Raw genomic sequence first — 17,734 nt, 5'->3', positions numbered from 1 at the left:
CAAGTATTTCTTTACTTTTTTGCATCTGTAGTTAGCAGAGGACATCTTCATGCGTTGAGCACAGCCTAAGCACTGTAAGGAAATATTGCTGTACACTGAATTTGGTGTCTAATTTTGTGACTGTTTTAGAGGTTTTAAAAGGTCTAGACTGAAGTTGATCACCCTTAGCATTTAGACTGGTCACACCTGGATTCTTCTGAATTAAATAGAGATTCTTTAAAGCACAATTAGAGTATTACAAAATCTTTATTGGATTTGTAAAAAAATCAAAAGAGGAAGTTCCAATGCTTTTTCACAAGTGTGAAAACAACTGGGCTAATTATTCTATACTGATTTGATTTCCTCATTCACAATTTGTAATTAGTTCAACTTTTTCACCATATGACAAAACAAAAACAAAAACAAAAACAAGTCTTCTATAACCTGACCTATTTCTATCTATATATTTCTGTATTTCTGCATATATTTGGTATGGAGGCCAAAAGGTGCAAATGCGCAGTAAATGGCTAAACTCACTCCAAACACATAAGCATGCTGCAAACACATAAATGATGCAAGCTCCAAAAAACACTGCAAAAGAAATATCCTGCAATCACTCACACACACACACACACACACACACACACACACACACACACACACACACACACACACACACACACAAAATAGAACTAAAAACCTACAACCAAGAAAACAAAAGCAAAGGAAAAATGCTGCAAATAGCACAATTAATTTTGTTCCTTTGCATTTGTTTTTCACTGTGATACAGAAAAATATCTCCTTTCATTATGAGCTTTCCAGTAAATGAAGACTTGGAGCTTGAACTCACTGGCATGCATGTTTGTGCCAATGATGCCTTTTAGATATATTGCCTTAATATTATAGACAAATACCAACCTCTCTGTAGATTTTAGCCTGGTACGCATGTTTCCTTGGTATAAAAAAGCTTGCAACTCCACCCCTTAGACCAAACATATGAGTAATACAGAAGGTTGATGTTACATGTAGAGCAGTTACATGCAGGACCAATCCTTGACCCGCCACTGACAGTGAATTTCATTTTCAAGATCGTACGAACCAAACTCGACGCTTTTATTTTGGAATAATTTAAACCGGAAGCTAGTGTGATGCAGTGTAGCTTGATAGAGGCGGACAGAAGCCTCCCTGCTCTCCGCTCAGACAGCATCAGTTGTCGCTACAGCAGGCAGCGGAAGGTCTCTCCGGTGTTCAAGGACATTTAGGACCGAGGTTTCCTTTCAGGTGTCACTTTTTCAGACCGACAACAATGAAGACATCCAACAGTCAGCCCGCGGCAGTTAGTAGGAACCCTTTCATCCACGAGCTGAAGTTTACCATGACAGACAAAATAAAGGTGAGACTTTTCAAGTAAGTCAACATTTCACTCTTCTACGTTTAACGTAGTTCTTATTTAGTTAGAATCAGGTCAGTGTTGCATGTTCTGTGTGTTGATGTGAACTGACAGACACTTTGAGAGGAGTTTTGCAGGTCAGGTCACACGCTGCTGAAATAAAATGTGCAGAACAACATGGAGACATATCTGAGAGGAATGCTGCGTCTTTCTAGGAAATGTCCTCTTCTCTGGTTTCTCAGTGTCAGCACAGACTGCAGGACTCAATAGAAATAGTCTACCAACACCAACACACACACACACACACACACACACACACACACACACACACACACACAGAGAGAGAGAGAGAGACACAGAGAGAGAGAGACACACACACTTAGTTTTTAAAATACTTTAGACTTTCAAGACTGCACACTGGAATGTCTGCCAAAGGGATTTAAACAGTGTCAGAATCGGTTTGTAGATTTTTCCTTATTCCTTCATGTCAAAAATATAAAACAGTTTAGAAAGATCAAGAGTTTGTTTTAACATTTTCCAGGTCTGGATTAAGCATCCGTTGCTTACCGGCCTCAGGTTGTCCTAAGGTTTCTTAAAGCTTAGATTTCAAAATGACTTAAATTTAAAGTCGAATTCAGTTACTTTAAAAAGGTTTCCGGAGAAAATACTAGAATTCGTTTTCTCCAACTGTATGGAGTAGGGCTGCACAAAATGTCACATTGTCACCGTGTTTCAATATCTATATCGCAAAGGACAGTTTGGAGTGCAAAAACTGATCACAGATATATTCCAAGTGTTATGAAGCTGCGTTTGTCATGCTAATGTAATATTCAACCAGTTGGACAGAGTCTCACAGCAGCAGATGCTCACACCAGATACAAATGGCATCGCCCAAAAAGCTAAAAAGGCTAAAGGTCACAGAGTGCTGAAAGCACAGATGAGAAGGAGAGGAAAGAAGAAAAAAGCCATACATCACAACTAATATTGTCATCGCAATATTTACCGATTTTATAGCCAGCGCAAGATTTTCCAATATTGTCCAGCCTTGATAGGAGCATTGAGTAAGGCAGTGTTTTAAACTGGACCTGTGGTTCTGCCACTGATCATGGTCAAAGAGAGTTCTGATACCAAACAAAGCATTGAAACAGCTCTGTTCTTTAGTTTTCATAAACAGGTAAAAAAAAACAATGTACCATTTAATCAGCCAGAGGCTAATTGGTGATCGGTAGGCCAGCTACTGATTTAGTTTTTTGGGGGGATGCTTATATCTGTGAGTGATTCTGTTTCCTTTATGGATGGAATTTATGAAGGGACAGAGCAGACTGTACTTCTTGAGGAAGCTTAGGTCCTTTGGTGTTTGCAGCAAGATGCTGCATATCTTCTATAAGTCTGTTGTGGAAAGTGTGATCTCTTCTACCATCATCTGCTGGGGAAGCAGCATCAGAGCCAGGGACTTAAAAAAGCTCAACAAGCTGATAAAAAAGGCGGGCTCTGTTCTGGGAAGTCATCTGGTACCTCTGGAGATCTTTGTGCAAAGAAAGATTCTTCATAAAATGAAGAACATTATGGAGAACCCTGAACATCCTCTTCATGAGACTGTCCTACAACAATAGAGTGTCTTCAGTCAGAGGCTTCAGATCTGCTGTAAGACGGAGCGCTACAGGAGATCCTTCCTGCCCACAGCCATCACCATCTATAACGGCTCTTTGAAGAAACCTGCATAATATGAGCTACAACAATAATTCATTTCCCTTTGGGATTAATAAGGTATTTTTGAATTGAACTGAATTGAATTATGTGCCCCAGTCCTTAGAATAGAAAAATCTGAGATGTTCCAGAATAGAATCGACAGATAAACCTCAAAGAAAAACAAAAAAAGGTATGAGTTGGCAAAAGCCTGATCGGTGTAACCGTCAATCAGAAACTGTGCCTGAAATAATCAGTCTTGTTTTGACAAATCTAAGCATCATAGTTTAAAAATTAAACTGATATAAGTTAGTTTGGATGCCAAGAAAAAAAGCAGTGCAACAACCTTTTAATACTTCAGTAGCCAATGTTAGCATTGCATTTTCTTTTTCAAGGTAAATCTTTTCTCCTCAGGTGCCCAAAATGTTATGAAAAAAGTTGGAAAAATCATACAATTTGATTCTGGAAAATGTAGAATTTTGAAATGGAAAATACATAGAAACCCTGTTACCTAAATCCATTCACCACCTGAGACCTGTGCTGCCTTAGTAGTAGCTTTTTATGCTTTTATCTGATCCGGTATCAGTTATTGGTCATCCATAACCTAACTGCCATGCTGCCACATGTGTGCTGAGTTCGCAGCCACTACTCTGTTCTTGGATGAAGTCACACAGCCATAGTTGAATTTTAAGTTACTACGTTTGCATACATCATGCATTTGCATTTGATTTTTAACTGAGCACCTGCTGTGATTGGAAACATGTCCACAGACGGACACTCATAGCTTTGATAGGCTGACTTAACCTGAGGTGGTTTTGTATAGCAACACCTCTTGAGTAATTCTCCTAGAAAGTAGCAGAAGATGTGCATAAATGGACACCAAGTCTTGACCTTTCCTTTTTTGTTTTTCTCAAAGGTTAAATAGTTCAGTCTGAATTTCACAGAAGAGTATCTGTGCCAAAGATAAATCTCAACATAATTAAACTGTTCTTTAGGGCAGAAACTCAAACCTCGTACTCGTACTCGTACTCGTCGTCTTCCGCTTATCCGGGACCGGGTCGCGGGGGCAGCAGACTCGGCAGAGACGCCCAGACGTCCCTCTCTCCAGACACCTCCTCCAGCTCCTCCAGGGGGAGCCCAAGGCGTTCCCAGGCCAGCCGAGAGACATAGTCCCTCCAGCGTGTCCTGGGCTGTCCCCTGGGCCTCCTCCCGGATGGCCGAGCTCCTCACCCTATCTCTAAGGGAGTGCCTGGCCACCCTACGGAGGAAGCTCATTTCAGCCGCTTGGATCTCGTTCTTTCGGTCATGACCCAAAGTTCATGGCCATAGGTGAGGGTAGGAACGTAGACCGACCGGTAAATTGAGAGCTTTGCTTTTCGGCTCAGCTCTCTCTTCACCACAACGGACCGGCACAGTGCCCCCATTACTGTGGCAGCCGCACCGATCCGTCTGTCGATCTCTCGCTCCATTCTTCCCTCACTCGTGAACAAGACCCCGAGATACTTAAACTCCTCCACTTGAGGCAGGAACTCCCCTCCAACCTGAAGAGGACAAGCCACCCTTTTCCGGTCGAGTACCATGGCCTCGGACTTGGAGGAGCTGATCCTCATCCCAGCCGCTTCACACTCGGCTGCGAACCGCCACAGCGCATGCTGTAGGTCTTGGCTAGAGGGGGCCAGCAGGACCACGTCATCCGCAAAAAGAAGAGACGAAATCCACTGGTCCCCAAACCAGACCCCCCCCCGGCCCTTGGCTGCGTCTAGAAATCCTGTCCATAAAAGTTATGAACAGGACCGGTGACAAAGGGCAGCCCTGCCGGAGTCCAATATGCACCGGGAACAGGTCCGACTTAGTGCCGGCATTGCGGACCAAACTCCTGCTCCACTCGTACAGGGACCGGATGGCCCCTAATAAAGGGCCCCCGATTCCATACTCCTGGAGCACCCCGCACAAGGCATCACGAGGGACACAGTCGAATGCCTTCTCCAGGCCTCTGCCACAGCCCGGGCCGCAGCACGCTTGGCCTCACGGTACCCGTCAGCCGCCTCAGGAGTCCCACAAGTCAACCACAGCCGATAGGACTCCTTCTTCAGCTTGACAGCATCCCTTACTGCCGGTGTCCACCACCAGGTTCTGGGATTGCCGCCGCGACTGGCACCGCAGACCTTACGGCTGCAGCTACGGGCAGCAGCATCGACAATAGACGCGGAGAACATCTGGTCGAAGCTCTCCCGGAGGTGGGAGTTGAATACATCCCTGGCCAAGGGCTCCGCCAGGCGTTCCCAGCAGACCCTCACCATGCGCTTGGGCCTGCCAAGTCTGTCCGGCTTTCTCCTCCTCCAGCGGATCCAACTCACTACCAGGTGGTGATCAGTGGACAGCTCAGCCCCTCTCTTCACCCGAGTGTCCAAAACATGCGGCCGAAGGTCTGATGATACGTCAACAAAGTCGATCATCGACCTCCTGCCTAGGGTGTCCTGGTGCCAAGTGCACTGATGGACACACTTATGTTTGAACATGGTGTTCGTTATGGACAATCCGTAACTAGCACAGAAGTCCAATAACAAAACACCACTTGGATTCAGATCGGGGAGGCAATTCCTCCTGATCACGCCTCTCCAGGTGTCACTGTCGTTCCCCACGTGGGTGTTGAAGTCCCCCAACAGAATAATGGAGTCCCCGGGAGGGGCACTATCCAGCACCCCCGACAGGGACGCCAAGAAGGCCGGGTACTCTGCACTACCACTCGGCCCGTAGGCTGAAATGATAGTCAGAGACCTCTCCCCAACCCGAAGGCGCAGGGATACGACCCTCTCATCCACTGGGGTAAACCCCAACACGAGACGCCTGAGCTGCGGGGCAACAAGCAAACCCACACCAGCCCGCCGCCTCTCCCCGTGGGCCTCTCCATAGTAGAAGAAAGTCCAACCCCTCTCATGGAGATGGGTTCCAGAGCCCATGCTGTGCGTGGAGGCGAGCCCGACTATTTCTAGTCGATATCTCTCGACCTCCCGCACAAGCTCAGGCTCCTTCCCCCCCAGCGAGGTGACATTCCACGTCCCTAGAGCCAGCCTAAGCATCCGGGGATCGGGCCGCTGAGGTCTCCACCTTCATCCGCCACCCAATCCTCTTTGCACCTTTTCCTCTAAATTTTGTTCCTGATTGCCTTTTAACATCTGGGTTTTAACTATCATCATTGTCCTCTCTCTGGCTTCCTGTGTAGTACATAAAGAGAAATGTTGACCTTTTTCACAAAATCCCTTCAGGTTATGGCTGAGCATTCATATTCAGAATCACATCAATCTAATAAAATCATTTTATAGTTGTTTAAATGGTAAATGCTGCATTAGAAGAATAAAACAGACACTTGCAAGACGAGCAGGTTAATGGTTAGACCTCCAGCCCCCTTTTATCACAACCTGCAGCCTTCTTGGGCACTTTGACTCCTAATTCGGATGTGCCACTCCTACATTCCTTGTTGTAGGAGTAAGTGACACTATAGGGTTTTCTGCAAAAAGATGTATTCAGAGTTTTTGTATTTAGCCTCCCTTTGCTCTAAACTCCATAAATCCAATTGTATTTTGAAGGTGGCTTATTAATAAGTAGAGACCCCCCAGCTGTTCTGTGAAGAGCTCAGAGGTTTGTTGGAGAACATAGACAAATAAAGAGCATCATGAGGACTGAGGTACACCGCAGACACGTCAGGGATGAAGTTTCGGAGCCTATGAGGGAGGAGATGAAGCTAAATATAGAATAATTCTGGAGGAAAACCCGTTAGAGGCTCTAGAAGACTTGAGGTTGCAGCTTAAGCTCACTTTCCAGAAGGACAACCACCCTAAACATACCAGAGCTACACTGGACTGGTTTATATCAAAGCATATTCATGTGTTAGAGTGACCCAGTCAAAGTCCAGACCTGAATCCAGTTCAGAATCTGTGGCAATATGTGACTTGTACATACAGGTTCAACCTGTTTCCAGGTACAGCACTTGCTAGTTACGTGCATATGTGCAGGTGTGTTTACACTTGGTTGTCAGCTGAGGCCAAAAGTAAAGACAGGTTAGTGGTGGAGCATGAGAAGATGGGAGAGGATTTAGTCAAGGTGAGGTCTGTGTTACTTACAGATGTTCTGGTCCCGCTCAGCTGTGGCTGCGTTCCTGAATCAACTGACCTTCATCAGGAGCAGCATATTATAGATGAAGCTCCTCATCATCAGTGGAGCAGTGTGTCAGTGGATCCACATGTTTCGTGATTAATAGACAGCATGTTGACAGTATGCCAATGCCTTGAGCACACGTTTTTAATGTTGCCTTGCTCCTTTATTCAAAGAGGAATTGTTTGAACTTGCGTGCAAATATAAAAAAAAACATTTCACAGTTCAGTTTACTTGAAAGGAAGAAATAAGGTTTTGAAACAGGAAAACAAGCCAGATACGTAGTCTGGACAATGTGTACAGGTTTAGCTTTTTTTTTTTTTTTTTAAGATTTCCTCAAGGTTAGAGAGGTTCGTTTTCCTTCAGGTCAAAATGTGTAAATGTTTAGCAAGTCAGCCTTTATGCTGGCAAAACTGATCCTTTAAAAGTCAGCTGTTCTGCTAAGACGAGCAGAAAACGTATGCTTCAGGCCTTGGCCACTTCCTGTTGGCTTGCAGGATGCTATAACCACCCGTCTCCCCCAGTATTGCCAGCAGTGGGCCGTTTTTTCCATTCAGGTCTAGAGGAGATGATTGTTAACGGTTGTTAGCGTGTGCCAGATGAGAGCAGCAGGTCAGCGAACGGAAGCTTGATCCCGTGTCTGCTTCTCACCTCTCGCCACCGGCTTTCAAGTGCTTTTTTTCCACTTGCCCACACGTGTGGAGTTGCATGTAACACGCATATGCTCCGCCTGCTCGAAAACAAACAAGATGGTGGGGGTAAAAACAGGAAGAAATTCTTTTTCCGTACCGTTTAAGCTCACAGCTTGACATATGATTAAGCCCCCTTTTAATTTGACCTTTTAATTAAAGTGCTTTTAATTTTACCAACATGTTTTTTCTGACTGGATGTAACGTTTTGGAGGGAACTGACTTAAACCCGATGGAGAACCAGTGGACGGAGATTAGGGTGATGGCAGGGAGTCCTGTAAATTAAAACAGGTCAGTTATTTTTCTAAATTCATATTTCTTTTACATGGTTTTATCACCCTTTAAACCATCTATTGATTGAATAAAAATGATCTGAAATATTAAAAATGATTTAAAATCTGTTGCCAGCTGTATGAATAATTTAGGGCTCAACCGTGTCTTTCTCTGTTATCAACAGTGCCCCCCAAAAGTATTCACAACCCTTGAAAACCTTTGTCCTACAAAAACAAAAATTCTTGTGGCAAACCGGGAATATTTCTGCTCATAGATGCTCTTGATTTATTCTGAGTCAGCTTGAGCCAAAGAAATCAGCCTCTAGATGTCCAAAGCTAATGGCGATAAACCCCTACAAACCTGTGGCTGTAATCACAGCCAAAGGTGGTTCTGAGAAGTTCTGACACTTTGGAGAGAAGTGCTTTTTAAACACCTATTTCAGAACCATATATCATTTTCAGCCCCCGTCACCATCATGTGCTACTTTGCGTGGTTTGTTACATTAAGTCCAAACTAAATGCATTAAAGTTTGTGGTTGTATTGTGAAAAAGCCAGGCACTGTGCAAGCTGCTGCAGCTGGACTACACTGCTGTGAAGTGAGCACCACACAGTTTTGGCTGCCAAGACTCCTACTCACCAACACAGTGCCTTGGATCTTCAACAGAGCGGTCAGGTCCAGGGCCTGCAGCTGGAGGTCCTCGAAACTGCTGCATCTTGATCTAGTGTGGTCAACTCATTTCACAATGTTGCTGTGCTTTTTTTCTCCCTCCCTGTCTAGATTTGTAGAAACAGAAGGAGTTAAGTGTTTTCTAGCCCTCAAGTGGACAACTGTTGAACTACACCTAGTCATTTTCACTTCATTTCAGGCTATGGAAACCAGATAAAGCAATAATGGCGCTTTGTGTCAATATACTAAATACTTTTAAACATCTCTTAAAATGTACACACCATTGTTAAAACTCTGGTATAATGGCATTTGTCCTGTTCAATTCAACTGAAAAAAACAAAAAAACAAAAACAAATCTGTAGTACTACTGTTATACTTTATGGAACCACCTTTTGACTTAATTTGAGCAGTGAGTCTGTTATGTAGGGGTCTCAGCGTCCCACTAGGTAATATTTGCCCACATTTTTTAAACATTCTCCATATCGATCCTATTTTGAGAACAATTCTTTTCCACAACCCTCTTTAAAACTTCATTTTCTTACAAAGTCTTTTGTTGATTGGGATGTCTCGTTCTCACGGTAATACTGAAAAATAAAATCCCTCCTCGTCTTTGGCTTTCTAGCAGGTACTTGAACATTTTTGGTCAAAACTCACTGGCATTTGGAACTGTTAAAATTTCACCCACCTTCACAAAAACCCCTGTTTCATTGGAAAAAGTAACCCAAGCACATGATGGTGCCACCACCATGTTTCACTACGAGGTTGGTGTCTTGAAACTGAAACTGAAACACCTGGTTTTAGACCACAATAATTTATTAGTATGGTGCAGGGCCTCCTTTTGCGGCCAATACAACGTCAATTCGTCTTGGGAATGACATACAAGTCCTGCACAGTGGTCAGAGGGATTTTAAGCCATTCTTCTTGCAGGATAGTGGCCAGGTCACTACGTGATACTGGTGGAAAAATACGTTTCCTAACTCGCTCCTCCAAAACACCCCAAATGTTTGAACCATCGGATGCACATGGTCCTCAAGAATGGTTCGGTAGTCCTTGGCAGTGACACGCCCATCTAGCACAAGTATTGGGCCAAGGGAATGCCATGATATGGCAGCCCAAACCATCAATGATCCACCCCCATGCTTCACTCTGGGCATGCAACAGTCTGGGTGGTACGCTTCTTTGGGGCTTCTCCCGGATGTGGGGAAAACAGTAAAGGTGGACTCATCAGAGAACAATACATGTTTCACATTGTCCATAGCCCAAGATTTGCGCTCCATGCACCATTGAAACTGACGTTTGGCATTGGCATGAGTGACCAAAGGTTTGGCTATAGCAGCCCGGCTGTGTATATCGACCCTGTGGAGCTCCCGACGGACAGTTCTGATTGAAACAGGAGAGTTGAGGTGCACATTTAATTCTGCCGTGATTTGGGCAGCCGTGGTTTTATGGTTTTTGGATACAATCCGGGTTAGCACCCGAACATCCCTTTCAGACAGCTTCCTCTTGCATCCACAGTTAATCCTGTTGGATGTGGTTCGTCCTTCTTTGTGGTATGCTGACATTACCCTGGATACCGTGGCTCTTGATACATCACAAAGACTTGCTGTCTTGGTCACAGATGCACCAGCAAGACGTGCACCAGCAATTTGTCCTCTTTTGAACTCTGGTATGTCATCCATAATGTTGTGTGCATTTCAATATTTTGAACAAAACTGTGCTCTTACCCTGCTAATTGAACCTTCACACTCTGCTCTTACTGGTGCAATGTGCAATCAATGAAGACTGGCTACCAGACTGGTCCAATTTAGCCTTGAAACCTCCCACACTAAAATGACAGGTGTTTCAGTTTCATTGTCCAACCCCTGTATAATTAAACCCAGACATTTTACATTAAGATTGTTAAAAGTGCCTTGAGACGACTTGTGTTGTGAATTGGCGCGATATAAATAAAACTGAATTGAATTGGATTGAAAATTCTAGATGTTCACAATATGTTAAATGCATGCATTTTAATGGAAAGTTGAGTGGAAGTAAATAGTGTGGTACTAAAAGGTGCATCAGCAACATGGGTAACCAGAACCTAGGGACAATTGTGAAGCAAAGCCCATCATACGTTTGGAGCACTATCACAAGCTGTGGATTGCAGCAGTTTTAGAAGCCACCACTTGCAGACTTGAGCTGCAGACTTTCGCATTCCTTCTGTTAAACCACTCATGAACAAGGGATGATGCCAAAAGTGCATTTTTTGAAAGTAAGTAGAAAAAGAACTAAACTGTTGATCAGTGGTCTAGCCTTCTTTTCAAATGAAGTAAATCTTGCATTTCATTTAGACATCAAGGTCCCAGAATCTGGAGGAAGGGCGAAGAGGCACAGAATCCAAGTTCCTTGAGGTCCAATGTAAGGTTTCCTCTGTGATCTGTGATTTTTGGGTGCCATGTCATCTGCTGGTATTGGTGTTGGTCCAGAATCAGAGTCCACAGCTGTCTACTGGGAAATTCTAGAGCACTTGATGCTGTCCTCATTCCCCTTACACAAGAGATATTGTGGAGTTACAAAGGAGGGTAGATGTTCTCCAACTGGACACCTCGCTGTTGGTATTTGCAACATTAATCAGAAAACCAGTTGGAACGACTGAACTAACTAAAGCTTGAGTTCAGATTTTTATTAGCGGGCTACAACGGCTGAAGTGCACTGTTACTGTAAATTCCAATTTCCAGACTTTTCATATTCATCTGTTCCCCAGAAAACACTTGGAAGTCATTGTGTTCTGCCCTGTCCCAGTTTATTCTTTTACTACCTCCAGAGAAAATGTCAGCGGATCATCCCAGATGGATTAGTTAAGCTCCGACTATGACGCAAAACCACAGGGAGCAAGGGGTGGAGAGTTAAGAAGAGTGCTTGAGCTTCATAAATCAACCCTGTGCTGTTTATTTATTAATACAGCCCTGAAGCCAGCACCTGGGTCCTCCAGATCCAGACATGCATCACGAAGAATGGAAATATGGCAGAGGAAGGAAGAGGATCTTAGATACAAGTCCCAGGGGCAGTGAGAATAAGCCCGTCACCGCAAAGTAGGAGGAGAATGGAATGAGAGATGAACGTGCAGCGGAGCAGATGGAGACAGAGAGTGAGGGATTGATGGGTTGATGTTTGAGGAGAGAAACACTCTTGGAACCTGATATTGCTTTAAGGTGTAAAGAAGGGAAGAGAGCAATCAGAGTGGAAGATTAGAAGATTGAATTGAGAAAGGGCAATCTGCTGTACATGTCACACACTCTGAACTCTGGATAAAGTTACTGTCGGGCCTGCGTTGAGGAAACACCTTAATCTTCAATGCCATGATATTGTGATATATTTAGCTTCAATGGAACTAAGGAGGAAGCTTTATAATTTCTTCAACAAAGGGAGTGTCTTTTCTACCTGAATCACAGCTGATCCAATTTCCTCACCAACATGCCCCCTGAGGACAGGGGTGCAGGTTGGTGTCCTGGAAAAATTGACTCTTATGGCATCCTTGAGTGCTTTGCAACCATAAAGGTTATAGAGCTGAATCCTCTCTGGTCAGTAATATCTCTGTGGCAAACCACAGCAAGACTAAAGCTCCCCTAACCTGATCAGTCTTCATTGGGGGATGGCATGAACAATGTTTTTTAGTGAGTTATATCTGATCATTGGTCGTTTCATTATAATATGCAAAGTCTTCATGGAAGATGCAGGCAACAAGCTCAAAATAAGTGGTTTGCAAACTGTGTGGTATACATTGCATTTGTTTAAAATGGGGGAAAGGCTTTAAATCAATGTGATTGTCAACATGTTCTTTTAGACAGATGTTATGCATATTTTGCTGTATTTCATAGTGCGGACACTGCTGGTGGTATGTAAATGCAAACGTTTTTTTAAAGAGGTTTTTTGGCTACAGGAAATGATATTTAGCCAATAGCTTATTTTAATTATTTTAGCTTAAAACGTAGCGATACAACAAAGTGCTCATCTGGCTGCTCTCCACCTTACTTAATATCGAGTCTTGGGAATAGCAGGTCCAGGAGGGACACCCAGACACCCCTCTCCCCATTAACGCTATCCAGCCTAGTGTGGCGGATCCCAAGGCCTTGCCAGGCCTGAAGTATATCCCTCCAGTAAGTTCTAAATCTGCCCCAGGTCAGATCAATCACTCTATTTGGGCAGTTAAGGTCACTAACAGGGCAGTGTAGGTCACATGAGTCACTGGCTAATTATGTTTGCGTCATTGTCACTTCCTAGTGATGCCAGCATATGATGTGGGTTGAGCAGAGGAAGCTCATTTCAGCTGCTTGTATCTAGGATCTCATAATTTTTATTCATATCTTGACTTTCTCCATTCATATCTCATGACCATTAGTGAGTGTCGGAACATGGGTAAAATAAAAGCTCTACTTTTTGATTCAGTTCTGTCTTCAAAATGCAGAGAGTAGCACCGTCCATATTACTGCAGATGTGGCCAAAATTTGTCCACTCAATCCCCACTCCATCCTACCATCACTTTTCAACAAAACATTAAGAAATTTGGCTGCTGCATTCCAGAGCCCATGCTGTGTGTGGTGGTAGGTCCAAATATTTCTAGCAGATATTGATGAGAGCTGGCAAGTCAGCTCTTGCTTCTTCTCCCATTAGTGAGATGACATTCCATGCCCCAGAGATTCAAATATCATGTTGAGAATCAGCATGACCAGGTACATGTCCTTGCCTGCCAGCTGGGTGGTATTGCGCCCTATCTTAATGTTTCTCCCCTGCATGTGGAGGGTGCTTACTCATGCTCTATAGGCTGAACCTGGCTGAGCTCCAGGAGCCAAAAATCGACAGGCAAGATCCCTTTTCCAAACCAGTTCACCTGATCCAAGTGAGGGTTACCAATCACTGTTGTCTACCATCATGGAGATTGTTGCTCTTACTCTCACCCCTTCCTGGTGGCCATTTGACGCAGAAGACCCTACCAGGAGCATGAACCCCAAACAACAGAGGACCCAAAGTAATGGGGTACTCAGACTGCTATACCATGTTAAGTTGACAGTTAGAAAGAGGGTACTGCTTTCTCATGGTGCTTTCATTATAACATCATGATAAAAACTTTAAATATAAATGTACCGAAGAAAAGACAGAACAATACAACAATTTAGCTTGTCTCTTAGACAAAAAATCTTAACATCTCTTCAAAAATGTTTCGTTTGAGTAAAAAGTGTCCTTATAAGGGCCCTACGATGTGTCCATGTGTTCGATGCTGCCATTGCATAGGGCTCCTCGGATGCAATATTTGGTAGACCATAATATTTTAAGCATCTTGCATATATTTTTGATTTTCCAATGATATATTATCATTATATTTAACAAAAATATTACCATGGCACATTTTTTTCATATCGACCAACCCCAGTCCTTATGGTCTAGATGAAGACACAAGCTAGGCCGTTTGACCTCAACCTCTGAAATAACACTCCCTTTGATGGCTGGTGTTGCAAATTGGTGTGTGTTTGAATTGAGACTCTTTGGGTAACTTGCCCTCAGTTTCTTTTAGATTTTTTGTCACAGCAGTTCCTGTTTTTGAGAATGCCATGGAGTTCCAAATACTAGCTTCTTTGTACAATATAAAAGTAAAGGTATTTGAAGAGTGAGGAACAAGTAACATAAGAAGAGCCATCATCTGTCTGTTCAGGTGTCCAACTAGCTGTAATTTTAATAGCTGGTAATAAAATCACCTGCTTTGCTGCTTGTGGAAATCTCGTACTCGTACTCGTCGTCTTCCGCTTATCCGGGACCGGGTCGCGGGGGCAGCAGACTCAGCAGAGACACCCAGACGTCCCTCTCCCCAGACATCTCCTCCAGCTCCTCCGGGGGGAGCCCAAGGCGTTCCCAGGCCAACCGAGAGACATAGTCCCTCCAGCGTGTCCTGGGCCGTCCCCTGGGCCTCCTCCTGGTGGGACGTGCCTGGAACACCACCCGAGGAAGGCGTCCAGGAGGCATCCGGTATAGATGCCCTAGCCACCTCAACTGGCTCCTCTCGATGTGGAGGAGCAGCGGCTCTACTCCGAGCCCCTCCCGGATGGACGAGCTCCTCACCCTATCTCTAAGGGAGTGCCCGGCCACTCTACGGGATAAGCTAATTTCAGCCGCTTGTATCCGGGATCTTGTTCTTTCGGTCATGACCCAAAGTTCATGGCCATAGGTGAGGGTAGGAATGTAGACCAACCGGTAAATCGAGAGCTTCGCTTTTCAGCTCAGCTCTCTCTTCACCACAACAGACCGGCACAGCGCCCCCATTACTGTGGCAGCCGCACCGATCCGTCTGTCAATCTCCCGCTTCATTCTTCCCTCACTCGTGAACAAGACCCTGAGATACTTGAACTCCTCCACTTGAGGCAGGAACTCCCCTCCAACCTGAAGAGGACAAGCCACCCTTTTCCGGTCGAGTACCATGGCCTCGGACTTGGAGGAGCTAATCTTCATCCCAGCCTCTTCACACTTGGCTGCGAATTGCCCCAGTGCATGCTGTAGGTCTTGGCTAGAGGGGGCCAGCAGGACCACGTCATCCGCAAAAAGAAGAGACGAAATCCACTGGTCCCCAAACCAGACCCCTCCGATCGTTGGCCGCGTCTAGAAATCCTGTCCATAAAAGTTATGAACTGGTCCTTATGGCATATTACTGCCACCTTGTGTTAGTATCTGTGCTGTCTTTGCTTTTTTCTTTGCTACTGTCAATTGGATTCCTTGTGGTAGAACATGACAAACAGGTGACAGGACAAACAAGAGCATATGCAATATGTTATTGAACTTTTCAAAATGAAGCACTGTAGCAACGGTTGGAGTTTAAAAGGATCAGCCACCAGTTTCAAAAAACATTAATGTGAAACAAATATAGCAAATCACTATGCACAATGTGATGAAACAAAATACCCTGCCCTTATAGAACTCATAACTAGGCTCTTAATGCTCCTGACAAAGTCAAATGAACTCCCTCAGCTGCTTCACATAGGGGGAAAAAAAGTAGTTTCACCCGTTGAAGTCTTTGAGTGTGTATACCACCATTAACTCCCCATAAACGAAAACATGATCAGAAAAAGGGAACTGGGAAGAGTCAGGCCGAACAGAATTTCTGAATGACTTGCATGTTATCTTCACTAACACGATTTAATGTTTCTGGTATGAACTACTTGTGTCAAGCTGAATTTGTGTTGCACTCAAAAGTCTGCATGCTCAAAATATTTCTAACCTGGAGTGTTATTAGAAGAGGACTGTTGACAGATGAGTTTTGTTCCTTCCTGGAGGTTCATATGGAATGTGAGTTTCCCTCCTTTGTACCCTCCAGGATGTGCTGGCTCTCTGCCGTATAGGAATGTCTCGTATACATTTGAACAATTTAGTTTGAGCTATTTACAATGCTGTGCAAAAGTATTCCCCCTTTTGGCAGGAGGTCGTCCCTCGACATACAACCAGAGCTACAATAACATGATTTAGATCAAAGCCTGTTTATCTGTTGAATGGCCCAGTTAAAGTCCAGAGCAAAATCCAGTTGCAAATCTATGAAAATTAATGTGTCACAGATTCTCTCCTGAGCTTTAGCTAAATTAGTAAATGACCAAGATTTTCAGGCTGCGGTGTACAAAGCTTGTTGAGATATACCCTGAAAGATTTGCTGCGATAATTGTCGCAGAAGATGGTTCTACGCAGTACTGACTCTTTTCTGCCTGAACTTTGTGTGATTTTCTTCTCATAATTATGTGCTGCTTTTTGTTAGTCAATCAAAACGTCCAAATAAAACAGGCAAAAGCTTTGAGTTTGTATTATAGCAAGAATGTGAAAAAGTTCAATAGGTTTAACATTTTTAATTTGGTAACTGTGTGACTATTTATATTCCTGTGTGTTTTCTCTCTGCGTCTCCAGATTGGACTCATGTCAGTTACAGTTTTTCCAGTGCGGCTGCTGCTTGTCTCTTTCTTCATGTTGCTGGCATGGCCCTTTGCCTTCACGGCTGCACTTGGACGTTCTGACCTTGTCCCTGATCCACAGTCATGGTGGAGGAGGTGTGTAGTAAGATGTTCATTAAGAAACCTCAATAAAGTTTATTGGTCTGAAATGTGTGCTTTGTCAGATTGATAGATCTTTGTCTACGGGTCATCATGCGAGCCATGTGGTTCTGTGGTGGTTTCCATTGGATCAAGGTGAAAGGGGAGCAGGCTCCGCCCTCAGAAGTTCCTATCCTCACTGTAGCCCCGCATTCCTCCTATTTCGACGCAATCCCAGTCACCATGACCATGTGCTCTATTGTTACCAAACTGGAGAGCAGGAGCATTCCAGTCTGGGGCAGTAAGTCATTGACGTTTTCATGCTTACTAAAGGAAAAAGGGAAGAAGAAAAAGTACAGTGTACATTACGATATTCTAGATTCAAATATGCTCATTTTATAGGCTGTAGTGAGGCTCTAAAGCTTAGGTCTGTTCAAAGTGGTGATCATAATAGGTCAGCAACAGTCACCAGTAAGGTCCGTAAAAGTTGAAAATCGGCTGATTCCGGTTGCCAGCGGATTTCTCTGTGATTATCTGCTGAGGCAGCAGCAGAGTAGTTCCCTTAAACAAATGCAACAGGATGGAGGAAAGTATAATAGACTTTTGGTCTTTCCCGTATTTTTATTGCTATAGTAACATAAAATAATCTGAAGTTGAAGGAAAAAAGAGCTTAAACTGAGGCATTCTTTGGACCTTTACACTGTAGTGCTGTAAAAACAAATGTGCTTTAGTTGTGGAAATTATTGTGTGATCTCAAGACCATTTCTTGCTAAAGCAGGATACAGATGTGTCGCTCACGGAAGACAACATGGCTCAATCAAAAATTAGTATCATGACAAAGAGGCAGAGTGACTGATCAAGATGG

The 17,734-nt window shown here is 44.0% G+C and overlaps 1 protein-coding gene across 3 annotated transcripts in view; it reads left to right on the top strand.

Moving 5' to 3' along the window:
* The first annotated feature begins 1,147 nt into the window (after positions 1 to 1,147).
* lpcat1 (lysophosphatidylcholine acyltransferase 1) overlaps positions 1,148 to 17,734 on the top strand; it is a 28,298-nt gene continuing 11,711 nt past the window's right edge. Inside the window, exons 1-3 of one of the 3 annotated variants that reach the window (XM_047383001.1) lie at positions 1,148 to 1,372; positions 16,748 to 16,887; positions 16,956 to 17,170. In XM_047383001.1, coding sequence (XP_047238957.1) covers positions 1,286 to 1,372; positions 16,748 to 16,887; positions 16,956 to 17,170 — 442 coding nt within the window. In that variant the 5' untranslated portion in view covers positions 1,148 to 1,285. Of the gene's footprint in view, positions 1,387 to 8,122; positions 8,188 to 16,747; positions 16,888 to 16,955; positions 17,171 to 17,734 lie in introns of those variants that run through there. The other 2 variants (XM_047383002.1, XM_047383003.1) reach the window with 2 other exon arrangements.

This window comes from Girardinichthys multiradiatus, chromosome 13 (genome assembly GCF_021462225.1).
Source record: "Girardinichthys multiradiatus isolate DD_20200921_A chromosome 13, DD_fGirMul_XY1, whole genome shotgun sequence".
Lineage (NCBI taxonomy): Eukaryota > Metazoa > Chordata > Actinopteri > Cyprinodontiformes > Goodeidae > Girardinichthys > Girardinichthys multiradiatus.
Note: the sequence above shows the minus strand (reverse complement) of the source record. Positions and strands in the feature narration are given on the sequence as shown.